The sequence below is a fragment of the Lactuca virosa genome, chromosome 7 (genome assembly GCF_052849685.1).
Source record: "Lactuca virosa cultivar CGN04683 chromosome 7, Lactuca_virosa_CGN04683_v6, whole genome shotgun sequence".
NCBI classification, from domain to species: Eukaryota; Viridiplantae; Streptophyta; class Magnoliopsida; order Asterales; family Asteraceae; genus Lactuca; species Lactuca virosa.
Window position 1 is genome coordinate 93,017,157 of NC_136432.1, and position 18,946 is coordinate 93,036,102.

The 18,946-nt window shown below is 42.1% G+C and overlaps 1 protein-coding gene across 1 annotated transcript; it reads right to left on the reverse strand.

Moving 5' to 3' along the window:
* Positions 1-1,074: 1,074 nt before the first annotated feature.
* LOC145125181 (S-adenosyl-L-methionine-dependent methyltransferases superfamily protein) lies at positions 1,075-5,536 on the reverse strand. Its single transcript, XM_079060671.1, has 8 exons — positions 5,115-5,536; positions 4,654-4,754; positions 4,415-4,555; positions 4,249-4,330; positions 2,740-2,933; positions 2,092-2,203; positions 1,601-1,705; positions 1,075-1,338 (listed from the first exon to the last, which is right to left on the reverse strand). Exons 1-8 carry the CDS (start codon positions 5,283-5,285, stop codon positions 1,210-1,212), a joined length of 1,035 nt encoding a protein of 344 aa, XP_078916797.1. The 5' UTR covers positions 5,286-5,536; the 3' UTR covers positions 1,075-1,209.
* Between the last annotated feature and the right edge of the window lie 13,410 nt (positions 5,537-18,946).

The window sequence follows — 18,946 nt, forward strand, 5'->3', positions numbered from 1 at the left end:
TGTTTGATTTCCCAAAATGGTCTAAGGAGTATATGTTTGTTGAGATGGGAGTGGACAAAATGTCTAGTAATATGCGTATAGGAATCGGGGTGGTAACTGGATGTACGATTGTACGTCCGGTTGCATGGGAATTGTTGTTGCCAGATGTTGATGTAACAAGGGTGGTAGGAATTACACAGTTAAGTCGTTGTTTTTAGAGACCGGTTTTGATGGTCTTTTAGAAATTTTCGGTCCTCCCATGCTATAGCCATCTTCCGTTTCGATTGTGATCGATATTGCTTATCTTTCCTTTTTTCCTTTGGATGGTGACTATGTATTAGGCTCCCCTTCGGCCTGAACCTATGATACGCTAGGTTAGAAAGCGGTAACGATGGATGAACCCTCAGTATTGCTCTCTGATGACTAAGTTATATGCCAGGTAATAGTGTAGTAAAATTGCTTAAGATGAAAGAATTTTGCCTTGGTGTGTATCGAAGTTCTTATATACAGGGGGGATGGTCTGGGTTCTTACTTCTTTAACCAGGTAGTGCTTTTATCCGTAAGATGTAAGGGTTGTACCCTTCAATATAATAATACTGTCTTTTCCGTGTTTCCCAGGATGTTGCATAAGGATTCATACGGGTGATTTTGTTGCCATATTATATTGCTTCACGGTTTAAGTGGTTAGGTGATGTAGTATCGTCATTGTATATGGGCATGGGCTGACCCCATACAACATTATGTAGAAACTTGGTGGATAGAGGTGTAGAGGACACATGAAGTACAATAACGTTTATATTCTAATTTAGATGTGAGGTTTGTTTTACTTTGACTCGCATTATTAGAAAATAACATCATCAAAATGTAAGCATAGAATTTTTTTCGGTATTAAATTGGAAAGACTTTCAAGAAACTATCACAAAAACAAAAGCTTACAATGAACTTTGGGTGTTTAGTTTCTTATAACACATTAAGTATATCTTGTTATTTATATCTGTCGAAATTGGTGGGTTTGAATTTAATAAGTTAATATAAAGCCTCATATATTGCCTTCTAGGCTTTGACTTTCGTCAAAGTTCAAGTTTCATGGAGAAATTATCAAAAGAGCTAAATACGAAACTTGGGTGTTGTCTTTCACAACTTTCTATCATGGTAAATCAATAAGAACTTCAAATATTTATACAATCTGAAAAGTATTAACATTGACTTTTAATATTCTAGGCTTGACTTTCAGGGCTTCTGTGCAGAAAACATAATAAAAGCTTGCTGAACTTTGCTTGTGTAGTTTGTAAAACCACATGATTTGATCAAGTCCTCTATCTCTTCTTCTGTTAAATAATTATAACTCCCAGAAATCCTCTGCCAAAAAAAAAAAAGAACAATAAGAAAAAAGTCAGAGAACAATATTAATTTGTTAGGCTATTTCTGATGATGATGATGAGGGCATTCATGTCTTTTTCAAACTATTGATGGAGGGCGAGTCTTTATGACTTTGTCCAACCTTTTTGGGTGGGACAAAAAAGTTGCTATTTTGTCTCATCAGTCCAACGCACACCAAACACAGTCTGTCTGTCTTGTCTTGTGTAACAAACATGCCATAAAATTACCAAATTGCCCTTACCCGGTCAAAAGGCCTTAGTATTGCAGGAGTTGATGAAGTTGATCGTAGAAATGTTGTCCCAACAAACACACCACCACTTCGTAATATACGATTAATTTCTGCAATCTATAAAATGAAAAGCAAACAAAAGGCAAAACTCAAGAAACTTTTAAAGTTTAGGGTTTAGAGAAAATTAAAGGATAATGATTCCAATCCATGGAACATGAGAATAGTTTGCCTTAATCCATTAAACTCATATATATGATGATTTATTTTACTTAATCAAGTAAGCTATATATAAGTGTTTCTTTTTCACTTAACTCAGGAAAAAAAACGACTTAATAGAGAAAGTAATGAAAACGAGGCTTTCCCAATACAGAATTTCTTGATGATTAACTTACAATTCAAATAATGAGTAGACTGATTTTAGATTTGTAAATATAATCATACTAATTTCGAATATGAAAAAAAAAATACTAGAGTTTGACCCTAAAAGTCAAAGGGTAACTTACTGCATTCGAAGGGGATGGCCAACAGTGCAAAGCCGCACCAGCATGAACTGCATCAATTGAACCTGATGAGAATGGAAGCCTGGAAACATCTGCCCTTACGAGTGCAAGATTTCTGTAATTTTTAAGTAACAAAAAAAAAACATGAGTTTATTATGATGAAAATATTTAAGCCTGTCTTTGCTACATGGGACACGAGGCAACTTGACAAACTTTCTAGGACTATTTTGCACAGACGAGAGATCGATATCAGTCCCTGTCCCATCTTGTTTCACCTTTTTAAGTGGGACAAAAAAAAACAATTTTTGTCCCATTCACATGGGTCCCAGTCTAACTGTCTAAGTCCCACCTAATTTTTGTCTTATTCCCAAAAAGGTGGGAAATTAGGTGGGACCGAGACTGGGACCCATGTGGGTGCTGGTCCCAATTAAGAATTTTTGTCCTAAAAAGGTGGGATCCATGTAGGAATTTTAGTCCTACTGACATCTGTCACTTTCATGGCCAGGGTCCACCACCTTTCTGGTGAACGAAAAGTAGGAATTTTTGTCCAATTGACATTAGTTGTAATCCAATGCATGCCAAATACAGTATAACCTGATTTGCCATGTCATGTCCTGTGTCTGAGGGAAATAGGGAAGAGGACACACTTACGAGCTTGAAATCGTATCGTCAAGTTTAATAAAATCATAACATTGACGGAGCATATTTTCAGAAAAATCAAGAGCGATGACTTTTGAGTAAATTCCTGATTTTGCAAACTTGCGGGAAAATAAACCGCTTCCACAACTAACATCTACTAAAGTTCCACCTTCTGTTGGTTTGAAGTAGTCTTGAGCCAAGTTGAACTGCAAATGAGAATTTTAAGTAAGAATCAATTAAAATGGTAATCCACAATGTACTAAGAATCAATGGGTCCCACAGCCAATATGAGGAGGTAATTCACAATGTCAACAAAACAAACTAAGTTGTCCCACAGTTGATGCATTTAGGGGGAAATTAGTGTCTAACTATACACATAGTTCAAGAGAAGGATTCAACTATTAGTAAAATGTCTTAAATACCCTTGAAGAATGGTAGAATAGGAGAACCATGTTGGTCTAGATCAATATCATTGAATCTTTATAATGATGGCGTTTTGGTAATTATATGAAAATTGGTCCAAGTTGGAGAAAAGTTTAAATGAAGAAGGAATTAAATGAAAAAGGAATGAGTGATTACATTCTGTGATCATGTTTGGTTGTCTATAGGATTGGAATGAATTTTCCATATTTTATGTATATACACTGTATAGTTTTATCTCTAATCTTTAAATAATTTAATTACAATTAATGAACTTTTATCTAATAATAATAAAAAATTAAAAGTAAGAAAAGCTCAGTAAATCCAAAACTGAAAACACATTTTCTTGTTACTTCTATAGAATAATGTTGTAGTTTAATTAAAATCATGAAAAAAAGACCGTGTGTCATTATAAAGTACATAAATAAAAATGGTTTATATTGCAAATTTTCATTCCATCCCAAAATGGAATGAAGAAAACACACTTGGCTAAGGAATGAAAACCAACAATTTGAAAGGAATCACATTCCTTCATTAATGGTCCATTCCATTCCATCAGGCAAGACAAACAACAATTTTTTTTAATTCGATGGAATGAACCATTCCGTTCCTTTGTCATACCAAACCCTACCTTATGTAGTGTTTGGTATGATGGAATCAGAGGAGGACTAATATAAACCATTTTAATTTATGCAAACTCTATAACACTAATTTTTTTTTAAACAAAAAATTCACAACTTTATTTTTAAAGTTAACTACAAAATTTTATTTTTTTATTATAATCTTAATTGGGTTTAACCATTTTAATGAGTTTCTATTATGTTTAATATTTGAATTATTTAAATAAATTTTCATTACATATTAAGTAGAGTACCATAACACATTCTATTCACATTTATCATAAAAAATTCATACGAAAATTCATTCCATTCCTAGAGGACAACCAAACATGACAATGGAATGTAATGACTCATTCCATTACCTTGCTTATTGCATTACACCATCCATTCCATTCTTTCATCATTCAATTCCATTCCATTCCATTAAAACAAACATACCCTTTGAGTCTTTGACTAACAACAAAAAACGAAATGAACTAACCTCTTCATCTGGGCCAGGAAAGCCACTAAAGTTAAAATTTTGACGCCATCCTCGTTCATACAAAAATGAAACCAATGGACTCCTAATGAAAAAGATACGTGTCAATGTTTATCACTTATCAAAATTTAAATTAAAAAATAAAAAAAAAAGTATTCTATTTTCTAACCGAAATAACTCAGTGCGAGATGGTTGAATTTCAACATAATCTTTTGCTCCAGCAATTACAGTAAGATCAAGATACATGTTTTTACTTGAATATGATTTATTGCACTTTTTACATTTGAAACCAGAACGATAGATTGCTGGCCTGAAAGTTTGACCGATTTTAAGTCAAACATTAGAGTCGAATCATGTGAATATGATTATTACCAAATCAACTGGAAATTTGACAAAAATTTAACTTACAAATTGAAACCTGGAGGACCTTTTCTTATAAGTGGTTCGAAACACACAGGGCATGAGAACAAATCACGTTCGCCTAAATCATGAAGTTGCGTGATTGCTTCCTGTAATAATGAAGTGTTTTTGTAAATACTATGCTCAAAACAAGAGTTGAATCAATTAATATGTACAGATTATATAGGCACCCCAAAAAAGCATAATGATCACTGAAACTATTAAGCAATTATACACAATATAGACAAAGTACAACTAGAACCCTAAAAATCGAATCAAAACTTCAACTTTCTATCCAATTACATTTCAAATTGCAAAATAATCTCTAAACACACAAACACTGAGACTTTTTAACAAGGTTTCGGGACTTTCATACGCTCATAATCAAGAAACGAACTACGATAAACAGATTTTGTATCACGTAGTACAACTGTTTGTGTTTTTGTCTATGAAAGAGAGAGAGAGGGTACCGATACTGTAGCAACGAGGTCGGAAGTCGCTCGAATTCTTAAAGACGGGTATCGGAGTGCAGAACTTAAGTGGGTATACTTAAAAGGAGAAGGGGATTTAGGAATTAATAAGGTACGATGATGAATAGGGCGGAGCAAATGATTAACAGAGGAAGAGGAGGTTGAGGCCATTTTTAGGTGAATTTAAGGATCTTTATCCGGTTTTCGTTTGTTGAATTGGCGTCGAATGTATACAAAGAGACCTATATATAATGGTAATTTCATGATGGAGACGAAGAGTGAAGAAATTTCTTGTTTTTGTTTCATGGGTTTTTGTTTCGTTGTGTTTGTGTGGTGATCAAGAGACCAGGTGAAGAGAGAAGAAATCTTTATGGAACAAAAGAAACCATCTTTTTCTTTAGAGGATGCTCAATTGCCACATCTTACCTTGCCATGCCATATAGTAGCTCTAACTGTTCTTTATTAAAATTATAGAAAATATCAAAAATACCCAAATATATTTACGATTTTTTTAAAAATAGCAAAAAAAAGTATGCAATTTTCGTAAAATAGCCAACGAAATCTGAGGTAGTTAAGCCTCACCTGTCACCTCATCTGCGATTTGGCTAGCCCTGTCTACGATTTGTCAGCTCCATCTGTGATTTGGTTGGCCTCAGCTCTTTGGCCCATGTATACGTCAACACTAATTTTTTCAAAACGATCATTTTGTAGTTTTCTGCCGACAGAAACTCTCTGAAGCTCTCTAATGAACAAAAATATGTACTCTTCTGAAAACAAGGTAAGATCTCTACTTATTTCAAGTTTTAATAATCATTTATTACCTGTTATACAATTTAAGATATGTTTGTTTATGATTTACTTAAAAAAAAAAGCAAAAAATATATGATTTTTAGTAGACAAAATCTTACATCTACGGGTATTGAGAGCATTTCATAGCTAAACACACGATTTTGAGAGCATTTCATAGTTGAGATGACAAACAAATCGCATATCTGCGATTGTGCAAATATATGAGGTGTAAATCGTGCATCAAGACTTTTACCTTCACAGATATATGAGTATTGAGAGCATTTCATATCTAGACATACGATTTTGAGAGCATTTCATAGTTGGGATGACAAACATATCGTAGATTTATGATTGTACAAGTATCTTATGCATAAACTGTGAATTAGGACTTGTACATTCTCAAATATATGTTCAGATGAGAATGTACAAGTTGCTAATGTAGAATTCGTGCATCATCTCGTTGTACGTTCGTAGATATACCTTCATCTGAGAAGGTACAAGCAACTGATGCACAATTCCATGTGATTTTTGCTTCAGAAGCTTGTACCCTTGATTTTTTTGTCAAATGTTTATCGTTTATTTTTTTGCACCTTAATTACAATTTAAGATTTATAGGGTTTCGTTTTTTTATTTTTGGCATAATTTATATTTATTTTACTAGTTTTCAAGTGATTTTTTTGTCAAATATTTATACCCATTTAACGATTCAGCACGTTGATCAAAATTTTAAAGTGGTTGTTAATGTCAAAGGATCGGACAATAAATTATGGGAAGCGATTAGTAGATTAGATTGAATGATATCTGACATGAAATAATTCGAAAGACGGTTTTTTGGTTATTTATGTAACACCGTAAATTTCAAAACAATTTTTCACTTTTTAAAATATAATTTCATTCATAAATATTTTCGAATTCCGATGTATCACATATCAAATCCATAAAAACACATCCCAAGATCATAATATATAAAATTCCAATAGTGTGTACTGATCATGCCGGCGCCTTCCCGCGATCCTCACTGGTACCTGAAACACATAACACAAAACACTGTAAGCATAAATGCTTAGTGAGTTCCCCAAAATACTACACACAACACATATTAGCCACTCGAGGCTATAACTCTGTTTGACCCTCTGGTCAATGTGTCTCAGTGGGACCCTCCAGTCCTATAACTCTGTGGGCCCTCTGGCCCTAACTCTGTGGACCTTCCGGTCCTAACTCTGTAAACTCTGTAACATGCATAGCATACATCACATAGAAATCACATCATGCAAAAGCATACAAAATACTCTGTCACATAATTCTAATTACCACCCTAGGTAAAGTATAGTGAGAAGACTCACCTCGAGTAACTCGGTAAACCTCGAACTCTGAAATACTGCACTAGCCTTCACCTAATCACATAAATAAATTCTCTAATTAATACAACTTCTAAAGGCTAGGCCAACTCCTCTCTATAAGTTCTCTGAGAAGGGTAAAAGACCGTTCTGCCCCTCTAATGGCTCATAAGTCCAAACACTGACTAATCCCTAAAAGTCAACAGAAGTCAACAGTCAACATTGACCAGACTCGCCGAGTGCACTAGAGTGACTCGGCGAGTACATGTCTGCCTCCTCGTCCCTGGTCCTCACTTGACTCACTGAGTCAACCCTATACTTCCCGGGTCGTTACAGATCGCGAGTCACGGGGCAACCCGACTCGACTCGTCGAGTCCCTTATGGACTCGGCAAGTTCCTCCCATGAAAACTCTCAAAAGATCTCTTGAGGTCAGTTCTGCTTCACCAAACAGTAGATCCATCCTTCTAACATTCAAAAGTCACATAAAGGTGTAACCTTTACGTGCATGCAACCCATATCAAGCCTCAAATGGAGAAATATCACTAGAAATGGCAACCTAGTCTCCAATTGCTTATTTGCTTGCAAAAAGCTAGAAGGTAGTGACTCTATGGACCTCTCAAGGTCCAGATCTGATATCATCAACACAAAGGGGACCTCATACTCACTAGATCTTATAAAAAAAGGGAGGTAAAAACCCTAAAATTATGAAATCTATCATATCAATACGAAATAGAAGGGATTATACCTCCAGAGACAATATCTCAAGATGATTAGCTCCAATCCAAGCTCCCTTCACGCTCTAGATGGATCCTCTCTTCTTTCTCTAGCAAAATTCACCCCAAAATGAAGATTATAAGCCCTTTCTTGCACTCAAGCCTTCCTCACTCTCTCTAGGGTTTCTCTGGAACAAGGTGGCCTCAAATGACGGCCATAAAGGCCTTTAAATAGGGCACAAGCCCCAAAAACTAGGGCTTCATTTAACAGCGAGGACTCGCCGAGTCCACGCATGGACTCGCCGAGTCCCTTCATTAAATCCAGGCTGGCAGAAGCGCGATTCCACTCGGCCAGTCTGAGCGCCTACTCGCCGAGTCCCTTTCTAAAATTCAACAAAATACTTAAAATAAGATACCTGGGTATCCGGATGTTACAATTCTCCCCCACTAGAATCAGACTTCGCCCTCGAAGTCCTGCTCGGCAAACAACTCTGGATGCTGCTCCCGCATCTTCGACTCCAGCTCCCAGGTCAGCTCGGACCCCTTCCGATGTTGCCACTGGACCTGCACCAGTGACACCTCCTTGTTCCTCAGAACCTTGATCTTCCGATCCCGAATCGCGATTGGCCTCTCCGCATAATTCAGGCTCGCATCCACCTGAATATCCTCCAGTGGCACCACTGCCGACTCATCGGCTATACACTTCCTCAACTGAGACACGTGGAAGGTATCATGAATCTGGCTCAACTCCGCAGGTAGTTCGAACCGATATGCTACCCTGCCCACCCTCGCGGTCACCCTAAACGGACCGATGTACCGGGGCCCCAGCTTGCCCCTCTTCCTGAATCGGATCACTCCTTTCCAAGGAGATACCTTCAGGAGTACGAAGCCTCCCACCTGGAACTCAAGATCGGATCGTCGCCTATCCGTGTAACTCTTCTGACGACTCTGGGCCGTCAGTAACCTCTGTCTAACCTGCTGTATCTGCTATGTCGACCGAAGCACTATCTCAGTGCTATCCATCACACGCTGCCCTACCTCTCCCCAGCATATGGGAGTCCGACACCTCCTCCCATACAACAACTCGAAGGGAGGCATACCAATACTCGAATGGTGGCTGTTGTTGTAGGAAAACTCAGCCAACGGCAGATACGTGTCCCAACTTCCTCCGAAGTCTAACACACATGCTCGGAGCATGTCCTCGAGCGTTTGAATCGTCCGCTCACTCTGCCCGTCCGTCTCGGGGTGGTAGGCAGTACTGAAATCCAATCTCGTACCCAACTCCTCGTGGAACTTCTTCCAGAACCTGGAAGTGAAACGTACATCTCGATCTGACACAATCGAGATCGGTACTCCATGACGCGATACCACCTCCCGCACATACGACTCTGCCAATCTCTCAGCAGAAGAGCTCTCACTGATGGCAAGAAAATACGTACTCTGCGTCAGCCGATCGACGATCACCCAAATTGCATCGACACCCCTCGCGGTCCTCGGCAATTTGGTGATGAAATCCATGGAAATATGTTCCCACTTCCACTGGGGAATATCAAGCGGCTGCAACTTGCCATGCGGACGCTGGTGCTCGGCCTTAACCTTGCGACAGGTCAAGCACCTCTCCACAAACCACGCGACATCTCTCTTCATACAGGGCCACCAATAATCTTTCTTCAGGTCCAAATACATCTTAGTGGCCCCGGGATGGATCGAGAACCTCGATCTATGCGCCTCCTCCATCAAAGTGTTGCACGTCCCGCCCGTATACGGCACCCAAACCCGACCCTGAAAGGTCATAAGCCCACGGCTATCGGTAACGAACTCAGGTGCCTGCCCAATCACCCGCTCCCTCTTGCGGTTCTCCGGTCTCACGGCCTCTGCCTGGGCCTCCCGAATGGTGTCCAGCATCGGAGTCATCACTGTCAATCTCAAGCAAACATCTCGTATCGGGGCACTCTCCATCCTACGACTCAGGGCATCAGCTACAACGTTAGCTTTGCCCGGGTGGTACAGGATCTCACAATCGTAATCCTTTACCACGTCCAACCATCTCCTCTGGCGCATATTCAGGTTGGGCTGATCCATCAAATACTTCAAGCTCTTGTGGTCCGTGTATATGGTACACCGAACCCCATACAGATAGTGACGCCAGATTTTGAGAGCGAACACCACAGCCCCCAACTCCAGGTCATGAGTGGGATACCTCGTCTCATGAGGCTTCAGCTGCCTCGAGGCGTATGATATCACATGCCCCCTCTGCATAAGCACTGCACCCAACCCTGATATCGATGCGTCACAATATACCACAAAATCCTCCATTCCATCTGGAAGGGATAACACCGGGGCTTCGCACAACCTCTGGCGAAGAGTCTCAAACGAGGCCTGCTGCTCAGGACCCCACGAAAAAGTAACGCCCTTCCGGGTCAACCTGGTGAGAGGCACGGCGATCTTAGAGAAATCTTTAATAAATCTCCTATAATAGCCGGCCAACCCCAGAAAACTACTGATCTCGGTGGGGGTCCTCGGCACCTCCCAGCTCATTACCGCCTCAATCTTAGCCAGATCGACCAATATCCCATTCTGATTAACGAGATGTCCCAGGAACTGGACCTCTCGCAACAAGAAATCACACTTGGAGAATTTGGCGTAAAGCCTCTCCGATCTCAGAACTCTGAGGATCTCCCTCAAATGCTCCTCATGCTGCTCTCTGGATCTCGAATACACCAATATGTCATCGATGAACACGATCACCGATCGATCCAAGATCGGTCTACACACCCTGTTCATGAGATCCATGAATGCTGCTGGTGCATTGGTGAGCCCGAAGGGCATCACCACGAACTCGTAATGCCCATAACGAGTCCTGAACGCCGTCTTCTGGATATCCTCATCTCGCACTCTCATTTGATGATATCCAGACCTCAGATCAATCTTGGAGAACCAAGACGCTCCCTGCAACTGATCGAACAGATCATCGATCCTCGGCAATGGGTAACGGTTCTTGACCGTTAACTTGTTCAACTCCCGGTAGTCAATGCACATCCGGTGTGAACCATCCTTTTTCTTGACAAAAAGGATCGGCGCTCCCCACGGCGAGCTACTCGGCCGTATAAACCCCTTTCCCAGCAGCTCCTGAAGCTGCGAGGATAACTCCTGCATCTCTGGAGGTGCAAGGCGATAGGGCGCCTTGGCAATAGGCACTGCCTCCGGAACCAAATCGATACGGAACTCCACCTGCCTCTCGGGAGGCACACCCGACAACTCCTCGGGGAAAACATCCGGGAACTCACGCACTATCGGGACCTCATCGACCGACTTCGGTCTCTCTGCACCTACTCTCGTATCCACCTCATAAGCCACAAACCCACTACAGCCCTGCTGTAGACTCTGCCTCGTTCTTGCGGCTGAACAAAATGCCGACCCAGAACGGGTACCCTCGCCATAAACTGTAAGAACTCCCCCACTAGGGTCTCGTATGGTCACCAGCTGTCGCTCGCAGTCGATAACCGCTCCAAATCTGTTCAACCAGTCCATGCCCACGATGACACATACATCTCCCATAGCAATCAGGACCAAATCAATCGGAAACTCAACGCCGAAGATCTCGAGTACACATCCTCGAATCACATCAGTGGCATACACTGCTCTCTCGTTAGCTATGGAAACTCGCAAAGGTCGACTCAACGCCTCTCGACGAGTACTGATGTGCTGACTAAAGGCTAACGACACAAAAGACCGACTCGCACCCGAGTCAAATAACACCAAAGCAGGTACAGAACACACAAGAAATGTACCTACGCATAACACAATATAAGCATAACACCACAATCCAAAAATAAGCAGATGAAAGAATACATACCAGCCACGACATCGGGCGTTGCGCGGACCTCCTCCGCTGTCAACTGGAAGGCTCTCTCGCGAGCCTTTGGCGCCTCGGCCTTCACTGGCCGACTCTCTGTAGCTCGCAAGGCAGCAGGGACAGATCCCTGAGAAGCTCCCTGAGCTGACCCTCGCAATTGCGGACACTCTGCCTTCCGGTGTCCGGTCTGGTTGCAGTGAAAACAAACTGCGAACCCCTTGGGGCAATCCTTGGCCATGTGCCCCTCCTTGCCACACTTGTAGCAAGACCCTGCTCTACAAACTCCCTCGTGACCCTTGCCGCACTTGCCACAAGTGCGGCCCTTCTGGTTCCCTGATCTCGAATCGGCAGGCTTGGCCCGCTTGGCTGCCGGCTGGGACTGTGCCGGTCGCCGATCTCTCCCCTGAGACTCCGCCTCCTCTCTAGCCTGAGTCTCTAGCTCTATCTCCCTCTTCTGGGCATTTGCCTGAAGCTCAGCAAATGTCCGGTATGACGAGTTCGCCACGAACTCTCGTATGTCCCTCCTCAGAATACTCAGATACCGACTCATACGTGCCTGCTCGGTAGACACGTGCTCAGGGCAAAACATCGCCCTCTCATGGAACATCCTGGTGATCACAGTAACAGACTCAGTACCCTGCTTGAGGGTCAGAAACTCCTGGGCCAAACGTTCCCTCTCCACCGGGGGAACGTGCTCATCACGAAACATAGCGGTGAACCTCTCCCAGGTCACTACGGCAGACTCTGCAGGTGTGTAGTGCGCTGTCACAAACTTCCACCAGTCCTTCGCTCCCAAGCGAAGCTGGTTCAGCGCGAACCGAACTCTCAGATGCTCCGGACAAGAACACGTATAAAAGCATCCCTCAATATCAGAAACCCATCTCATCGCAGCAATCGGATCCTGCGTCCCATCAAACTCTGGTGGCTTCGTGTTGCTGAACTCTCGGTACAGCAACGAGTCAACCCCCTGCGGCCTGGCAGCAGCGACGGCTGCGGTGGCCGTAGCAACAGCAGCCTCAGTGAGACCCTCCAGTCCCATAACTCTGTGGGCCCTCTGGTCAATGTGTCTCAGTGGGACCCTCCAGTCCCATAACTCTGTGGGCCCTCTGGTCCTAACTCTGTGAACCTTCCGGTCCTAACTCTATAAACTCTGTAACACGCATAGCATACATCACATAGAAATCACATCATGCAAAAGCATACAAAATACTCTGTCACATAACTCTAATTACCACCCTAGGTAAAGTATAGTGAGAAGATTCACCTCGAGTAACTCGGTAAACCTCGAACTCTAAAATACTGCACTAGCCTTCACCTAATCACATAAATAAATTCTCTAATTAATACAACTTCTAAAAGCTAGGCCAACTCCTCTCTATAAGTTCTCTGAGAAGGGTAAAAGACCGTTCTGCCCCTCTAATGGCTCATAAGTCCAAACACTGACTAATCCCTAAAAGTCAACAGAAGTCAACAGTCAACATTGACCAGAGTCGCCGAGTGCACTAGAGTGACTCGGCGAGTACATGCCTGCCTCCTCGTCCCTGGTCCTCACTTGACTCACTGAGTCAACCCTATACTCCCCGGGTCGTTACAGATCGCGAGTCACGGGGCAACCCGACTCGACTCGTCGAGTCCCTTATGGACTTGGCAAGTTCCTCCCATGAAAACTCTCAAAAGATCTCTTGAGGTCAGATCTGCTTCACCAAAAAGTAGATCCATCCTTCTAACATTCAAAAGTCACATAAAGGTGCAACCTTTACGTGCATGCAACCCATATCAAGCCTCAAATGGAGAAATATCACTAGAAATGGCAACCTAGTCTCCAATTGCTTATTTGCTTACAAAAAGCTAGAAGGTAGTGACTCTATTGACCTCTCAAGGTCCAGATCTGATATCATCAACACAAAGGGGACCTCATACTCACTAGATCTTATAAAAAAGGGAGGTAAAAACCCTAAAATTATGAAATCTATCATATCAATACGAAATAGAAGGGATTATACCTCCAGAGACAATATCTCAAGATGATTAGCTCCAATCCAAGCTCCCTTCACGCTCTAGATGGATCCTCTCTTCTTTCTCTAGCAAAAATCACCCCACAATGAAGATTATAAGCCCTTTCTTGCACTCAAGCCTTCCTCACTCTCTCTAGGGTTTCTCTGGAACAAGGTGGCCTCAAATGACGGCCATAAAGGCCTTTAAATAGGGCACAAGCCCCGAAAACTAGGGCTTCATTTAAAGCGAGGACTCGCCGAGTCCACGCATGGACTCGCCGAGTCCCTTCATTAAATCCAGGCTGGCAGAAGCGCGATTCCACTCGGCGAGTTTGAGCGCCTACTCGCCGAGTCCCTTTCTAAAATTCAACAAAATACTTAAAATAAGATACCTGGGTATCCGGATGTTACAATTTATTGGACGTCCCATCACTGCAAGGGGACGTATTGCTAATCCATAAGATGTTTATTTATCAGATACGGTCATACGGTCACGCGCGGTAATATCTTTAGATGGCCAAAAAAGACTGCATTTTAAGGTTGGAGATAACAAAATGTCTTATGGGGTTGAAGAGTTTTGTTTGATTACCGAATTTAATTTTTGTTTGTATCAAAAAATAGAAAAATAATTGTCGAAAAAAAACAGAATGAGGAGATAAAACATGTTTATTTCGGGAACGTCTATTTCCGAATAAAAAAAACATAGATTACGATTACAATCAGTGATATGAAACGTTTCAGATTGAACGATTCGTTCCTACATGCTTCCAACGATGATGTTGTGAAAGCAAGTCTCATATACATTTTGTACCAAGGGTTTTTGGGGAAAGAAACAAATGATTGTATACATAAAGAGTGGTTTTTTTTGCCAAGAACTTAAATGAGTAGAACAGATATAAGTTGTATAATTTAAGTATTCTCTTTTTTATATAGTAAAAATCATTATAATTAACAGTTTTATATTGTAGGTTCTTTGAGGGTATTTACTTATGAGAATTTACCTTTGATGATGTTGATGAGACATGGAAGAAAATCAACAAATATTTATCATTCGATAAGACTAGAGGAGTTTTAAAATGCACGGTGTTTGGATTACGGCTCGATTTAAGGTATATTATAATAAGTTATACATTAATATAATTAATTTTAGTATTTAACTTAGTTTTTTTTTAATTATTAGTACAATTGTGCAAATACTGTTAGGCTATGAAGCTTTGATTTGACATTGCGGAAACATATAAGTGCATAATCAACAAGAACGAAAAACGTTTAAACACAATTGTATAGATAAAATGTGGAGTAGAACAAAATTTGTAGGAACATGTGTTTGATCTTTAACAATACTTACTCAAACTAATCTACTCTCTACAACATATTAAGGCTATACAAAATGGGAGTTCTCCACTCTACAATGAATATAACTCTACTATTTATATAGTAGCTACAACTCATAAGTCATAATGCTTGAATTCCTACACATGTCGTAAAAGGGGTGAAGCCTTCTAGCCATCACAACATGGAGAGCTTTGCATCCCAGTATTCTCCCCCTCAACGTTTGGAATGGAGGACTCGCTTTCTAATTCTAAATGAGCAACTAGCTAACAAAACCTCGAATCCTGTATGAATGTGTAACGCCCCATTTTCTGGTATGTGATTTAATCAAGTAGTTTTGATTTCCTTAAGAGGTACTCGACGAGTCAGTAGCCCGACTCGTCGAGTAGAGTCAGGGGTTGCACGCGATTTAAGTTGGCAACTCGACGAGTCCATACTCCAGACTCGGCGAGTCTGCCAGTCTGGATGAAACCCTAATTTCAAGGGTTTGCACCCTATTTAAACACTTTATGCGCCCCAAGACCAGCCTCCCTCACCCACAAAGAGTCCCATACGAAACCCTAGCCATCCTTAAGCATTTTTGGAGCATTTTCTCTCTTGTAAAGGTTTTTGGTGCATTTGGAGATTTAGGGGAAGAAGAGAGAAGAGACGTATTCAAGGGAAGCAAGTAGATCCGGATTTCTGGTTGCATTTCAGTCCTCTTTGAGGTATCAAGCTCGAATCTTTACTTATTATCAATTAGATCTCTTGAGAAGTTTACTTTTGTGGATTTTGAGCCCTTTCTAGACTTTGAGGTCGAATTAAGTATTAATATGATGAATAGACTTCAGATCTAAGCTTTCCAGAGCCTATTAAGCTCAAGGTTGCCACCTTTATTGAGCCAAGTTTCCATTCTAAGCTTAGATCCCTTCCTTTAGCTTGTTTTGGGCTTTTTAGCTTCATTTTAGCATTCATGCACGTAAAGTTAGAAACTTTACGTGAAAAACCAGCCCTAGGAGTCCAGATCTATGAATGGAATGCTCTGGATTCGAGCAGAATCGACTGAATAGTAATGGCATGCTAAGGACTCGGCGAGTCGCTCTTCTGACTCGGCGAGTCGCTCAGTGAGTTGAGACGTAGATCTAGTAATGGAGGGACTCGGCGAGTCTGCGCCCTGACTCGGCGAGTCCAAGGCAATCTTCTTGCCTTAAGAACAGACTCGACGAGTTGTTCATACAACTCGGCGAGTCAGTTGATGATGGACTGGTTATTAGTATCGAAGTGAAACTCGTCGAGCCTATGCTAAACTCGACGAGTAGTAGCGGGCAGAGAATTAGATATGAGAACAGGGACTCGACGAGTTGGCGGCCCAACTCGGCGAGTCAGGTCAACTGAGAGTTGACTTTGGCCAGAAGGGTGACTTTGACCAGGGGTAAAATAGTCATTTTACCCTGAGATTAGTTATAAGTATCTGATTTAGTGTTTATGGGATTTGTAGCCGGGGAGTTCCGGAGCAGCAGTCAGACAGTTCCAGATTTAGCACCTCAGCAGTCAGCGTTACGAGGTGAGTTTCCTTCCAGTAGGAACGGGTCTACGGCCACAATGCCGACCCGTTTAGTTAGCAGTAGTTCCGGACTTCGGTCTGATGCAGTAGTTCAGTGTGCTTGATATCTTTGTGATTCAAGCATGTCTTGTGTTATGTGTTCCGGACTTCGGTCCGATGTAGTATGCAGTATATTTGTTTATGCTAGTAGTTATGATTATACTATGCTATGTTTAGTCAGTTCCGGACTTCGGTCCGATGCAGAGGGCGAGGCCCTGGTTAGTTCCGGACTTCGGTCCGATGCAGTTTCTGGACTTCGGTCCGAAGCAGAGGGCAAGGCCCTGGTTAATTCCGGACTTCGGTTCGGTGCAGTTTCCGGACTTCGGTCCGATGCAGAGGGCAAGGCCCTGGTTAGTTCCGGACTTCGGTCCGATGCAGTGGGCAAGGCCCAGTAGTTGCTTTATATGTTATTGTATGGTATGTGGTAGTTTGGGGGAGCTCACTAAGCTTTGTGCTTACATTTTTAGTTTTTGGTTTCAGGTACTTCCGCTAGTAAGGGGAAGAGCTCGGGATGATGGCATCGCACACACCACAGCTTCAGTTTTATCCTGGGAGTTTTATTCAGATATTTTGATATGATTGATACAGTATTTGTTTTGACACAGTTACTTGACTTTTGAGTTACTCATTCTATGGTTCTTAGTACGTATGTCATTCGTTGATGTGATTTTTAGTAATATTAAAACAAAAATTTTTAGGTCGTATTTTGGGATGTTTCAAGTTGGTATCAGAGCCTTGGTTTGAGGGATTCAGGCACACTCTCAGGTGTGACTGGACTCAAACTAAGGAAATGGTAAAACGATTTTCAAAAGAAAAATGTTTTCGAAAGAATTTTTGAAAAAGAAAAGAGTTTTGAAAAAAAAAGGAAAGTGGTGTGGTGCATTCGATCAGCCGAGCTCAAGTAAGTACTCCCAAATTACCCATACAAGTTTACGTTATGAATATGAGTTTCAGTTTCAGTAGAATAGCATGCTAGAATAGGACTAAGGATCTAGGAGGATGCCTTATGTGCCTGCTTTATGTGTTTCAGCTGTATGAGAGTTGCATGCTAGTATTGAGTAGACAGCAGTAGGATAGCCTGTTTAGGTGATGCCTGATAGTATGAGCTTAGCATTGTATGCTATTACAGTTTCTCGTTATTAGGATAGATTTGCTTGAGTAGTTTCCTGTGTCCGAATGTTGCTTGCTTCGTGCTTTGTAGGACTAGGAGTGATGGGAGTTAGCCATTAGGTGAATACGTCACGTCACATGTGATCAGGGTTGAATAATCTCAGAGTGCTGGATTTGGCCCTATTGCGCAGCTCTTGTTTGAGTCTAACCATTGTAGGGACGAGTCTTTTACTCGAAGGATTATCTGAGCCTCGTCACATGTGATGGTATTCAGGTGATGGCTAATTGGCATTACAAGGAGGCCTTCAGCAGCTGAGGACTGGATTGGGTGGAGTCAGAGATTTCCCTAGGGCACGCCTAGGATGAGAGTAGCAGAGATCAGTAGTAGTAGAAGTGACTTGGTGGAGTCGAGGCAGTACTTGAGGAAAGTACGGATAGATGTGGAAGGTAGTATGGGCCCGTACTACTGAAAGCAAAGGATCCGTACTTGAATCGAGCAAGGCTGAGATGAGACCAGGAAACTTGTAGTAGTAGCGATCCCTCGAGATATATCAGTGTTTCTGACGTTTGTCATGGTGTGTTTTCAGAATGGTGGTTTTACGCCCTAGGCCAGCAGTCGACAGTTCAGGAGCCGGCGAGGGATCAGGATCAGGCTCGGGGGCCGAGCATCTAGATGAGCAGACCAGGGAGTTCCTCTCTTCAGAGGTTACTCGCACCATACTTGAGCAGACTCCTGTGATCTTCGGTTCGATCAAGGAGGGTATTTTAGAGCTGATGGACGAGAGGTTGAGCACCTTCCGTGCTGAGGTGGCGGCCATGATGGGGTCGCGCACACTCATCTTCAAGGAGTTCCGGGCTTGTGGAGCTCCAGATTACCATGGGGCGCGGGATCCCATTGCGAGTACCAGGTGGTTGGCGGATGTCGCCAATGCGTTCCGCACCAGCAGATGTCCCGAGGGGGACAAGGTCAGACTAGCATCCTGTCTTCTGAAGGACACGGCACAAGATTGGTGGGAGGAGATCGGGCATGTCATCGGGGATGACGCAGCGCTTGATGCGATGACTTGGGCTGATTTTACTACCAGGTTCAGAGCCGAGTTTGCACCGGTTATTGAGGT

Coding starts and splice junctions, on each gene's coding strand:
- LOC145125181 (XM_079060671.1), bottom strand. CDS start 5,285: ATGGCCTCAACCTCCTCTTCCTCTGTTAATCATTTGCTCCGCCCTATT. Junction 2,934..4,248: donor TTCCTGGCCCAGATGAAGAG/GTTAGTTCATTT, acceptor TCTCATTTGCAG/TTCAACTTGGCTCAAGACTA. Junction 2,204..2,739: donor GACGATACGATTTCAAGCTC/GTAAGTGTGTCC, acceptor TAAAAATTACAG/AAATCTTGCACTCGTAAGGG.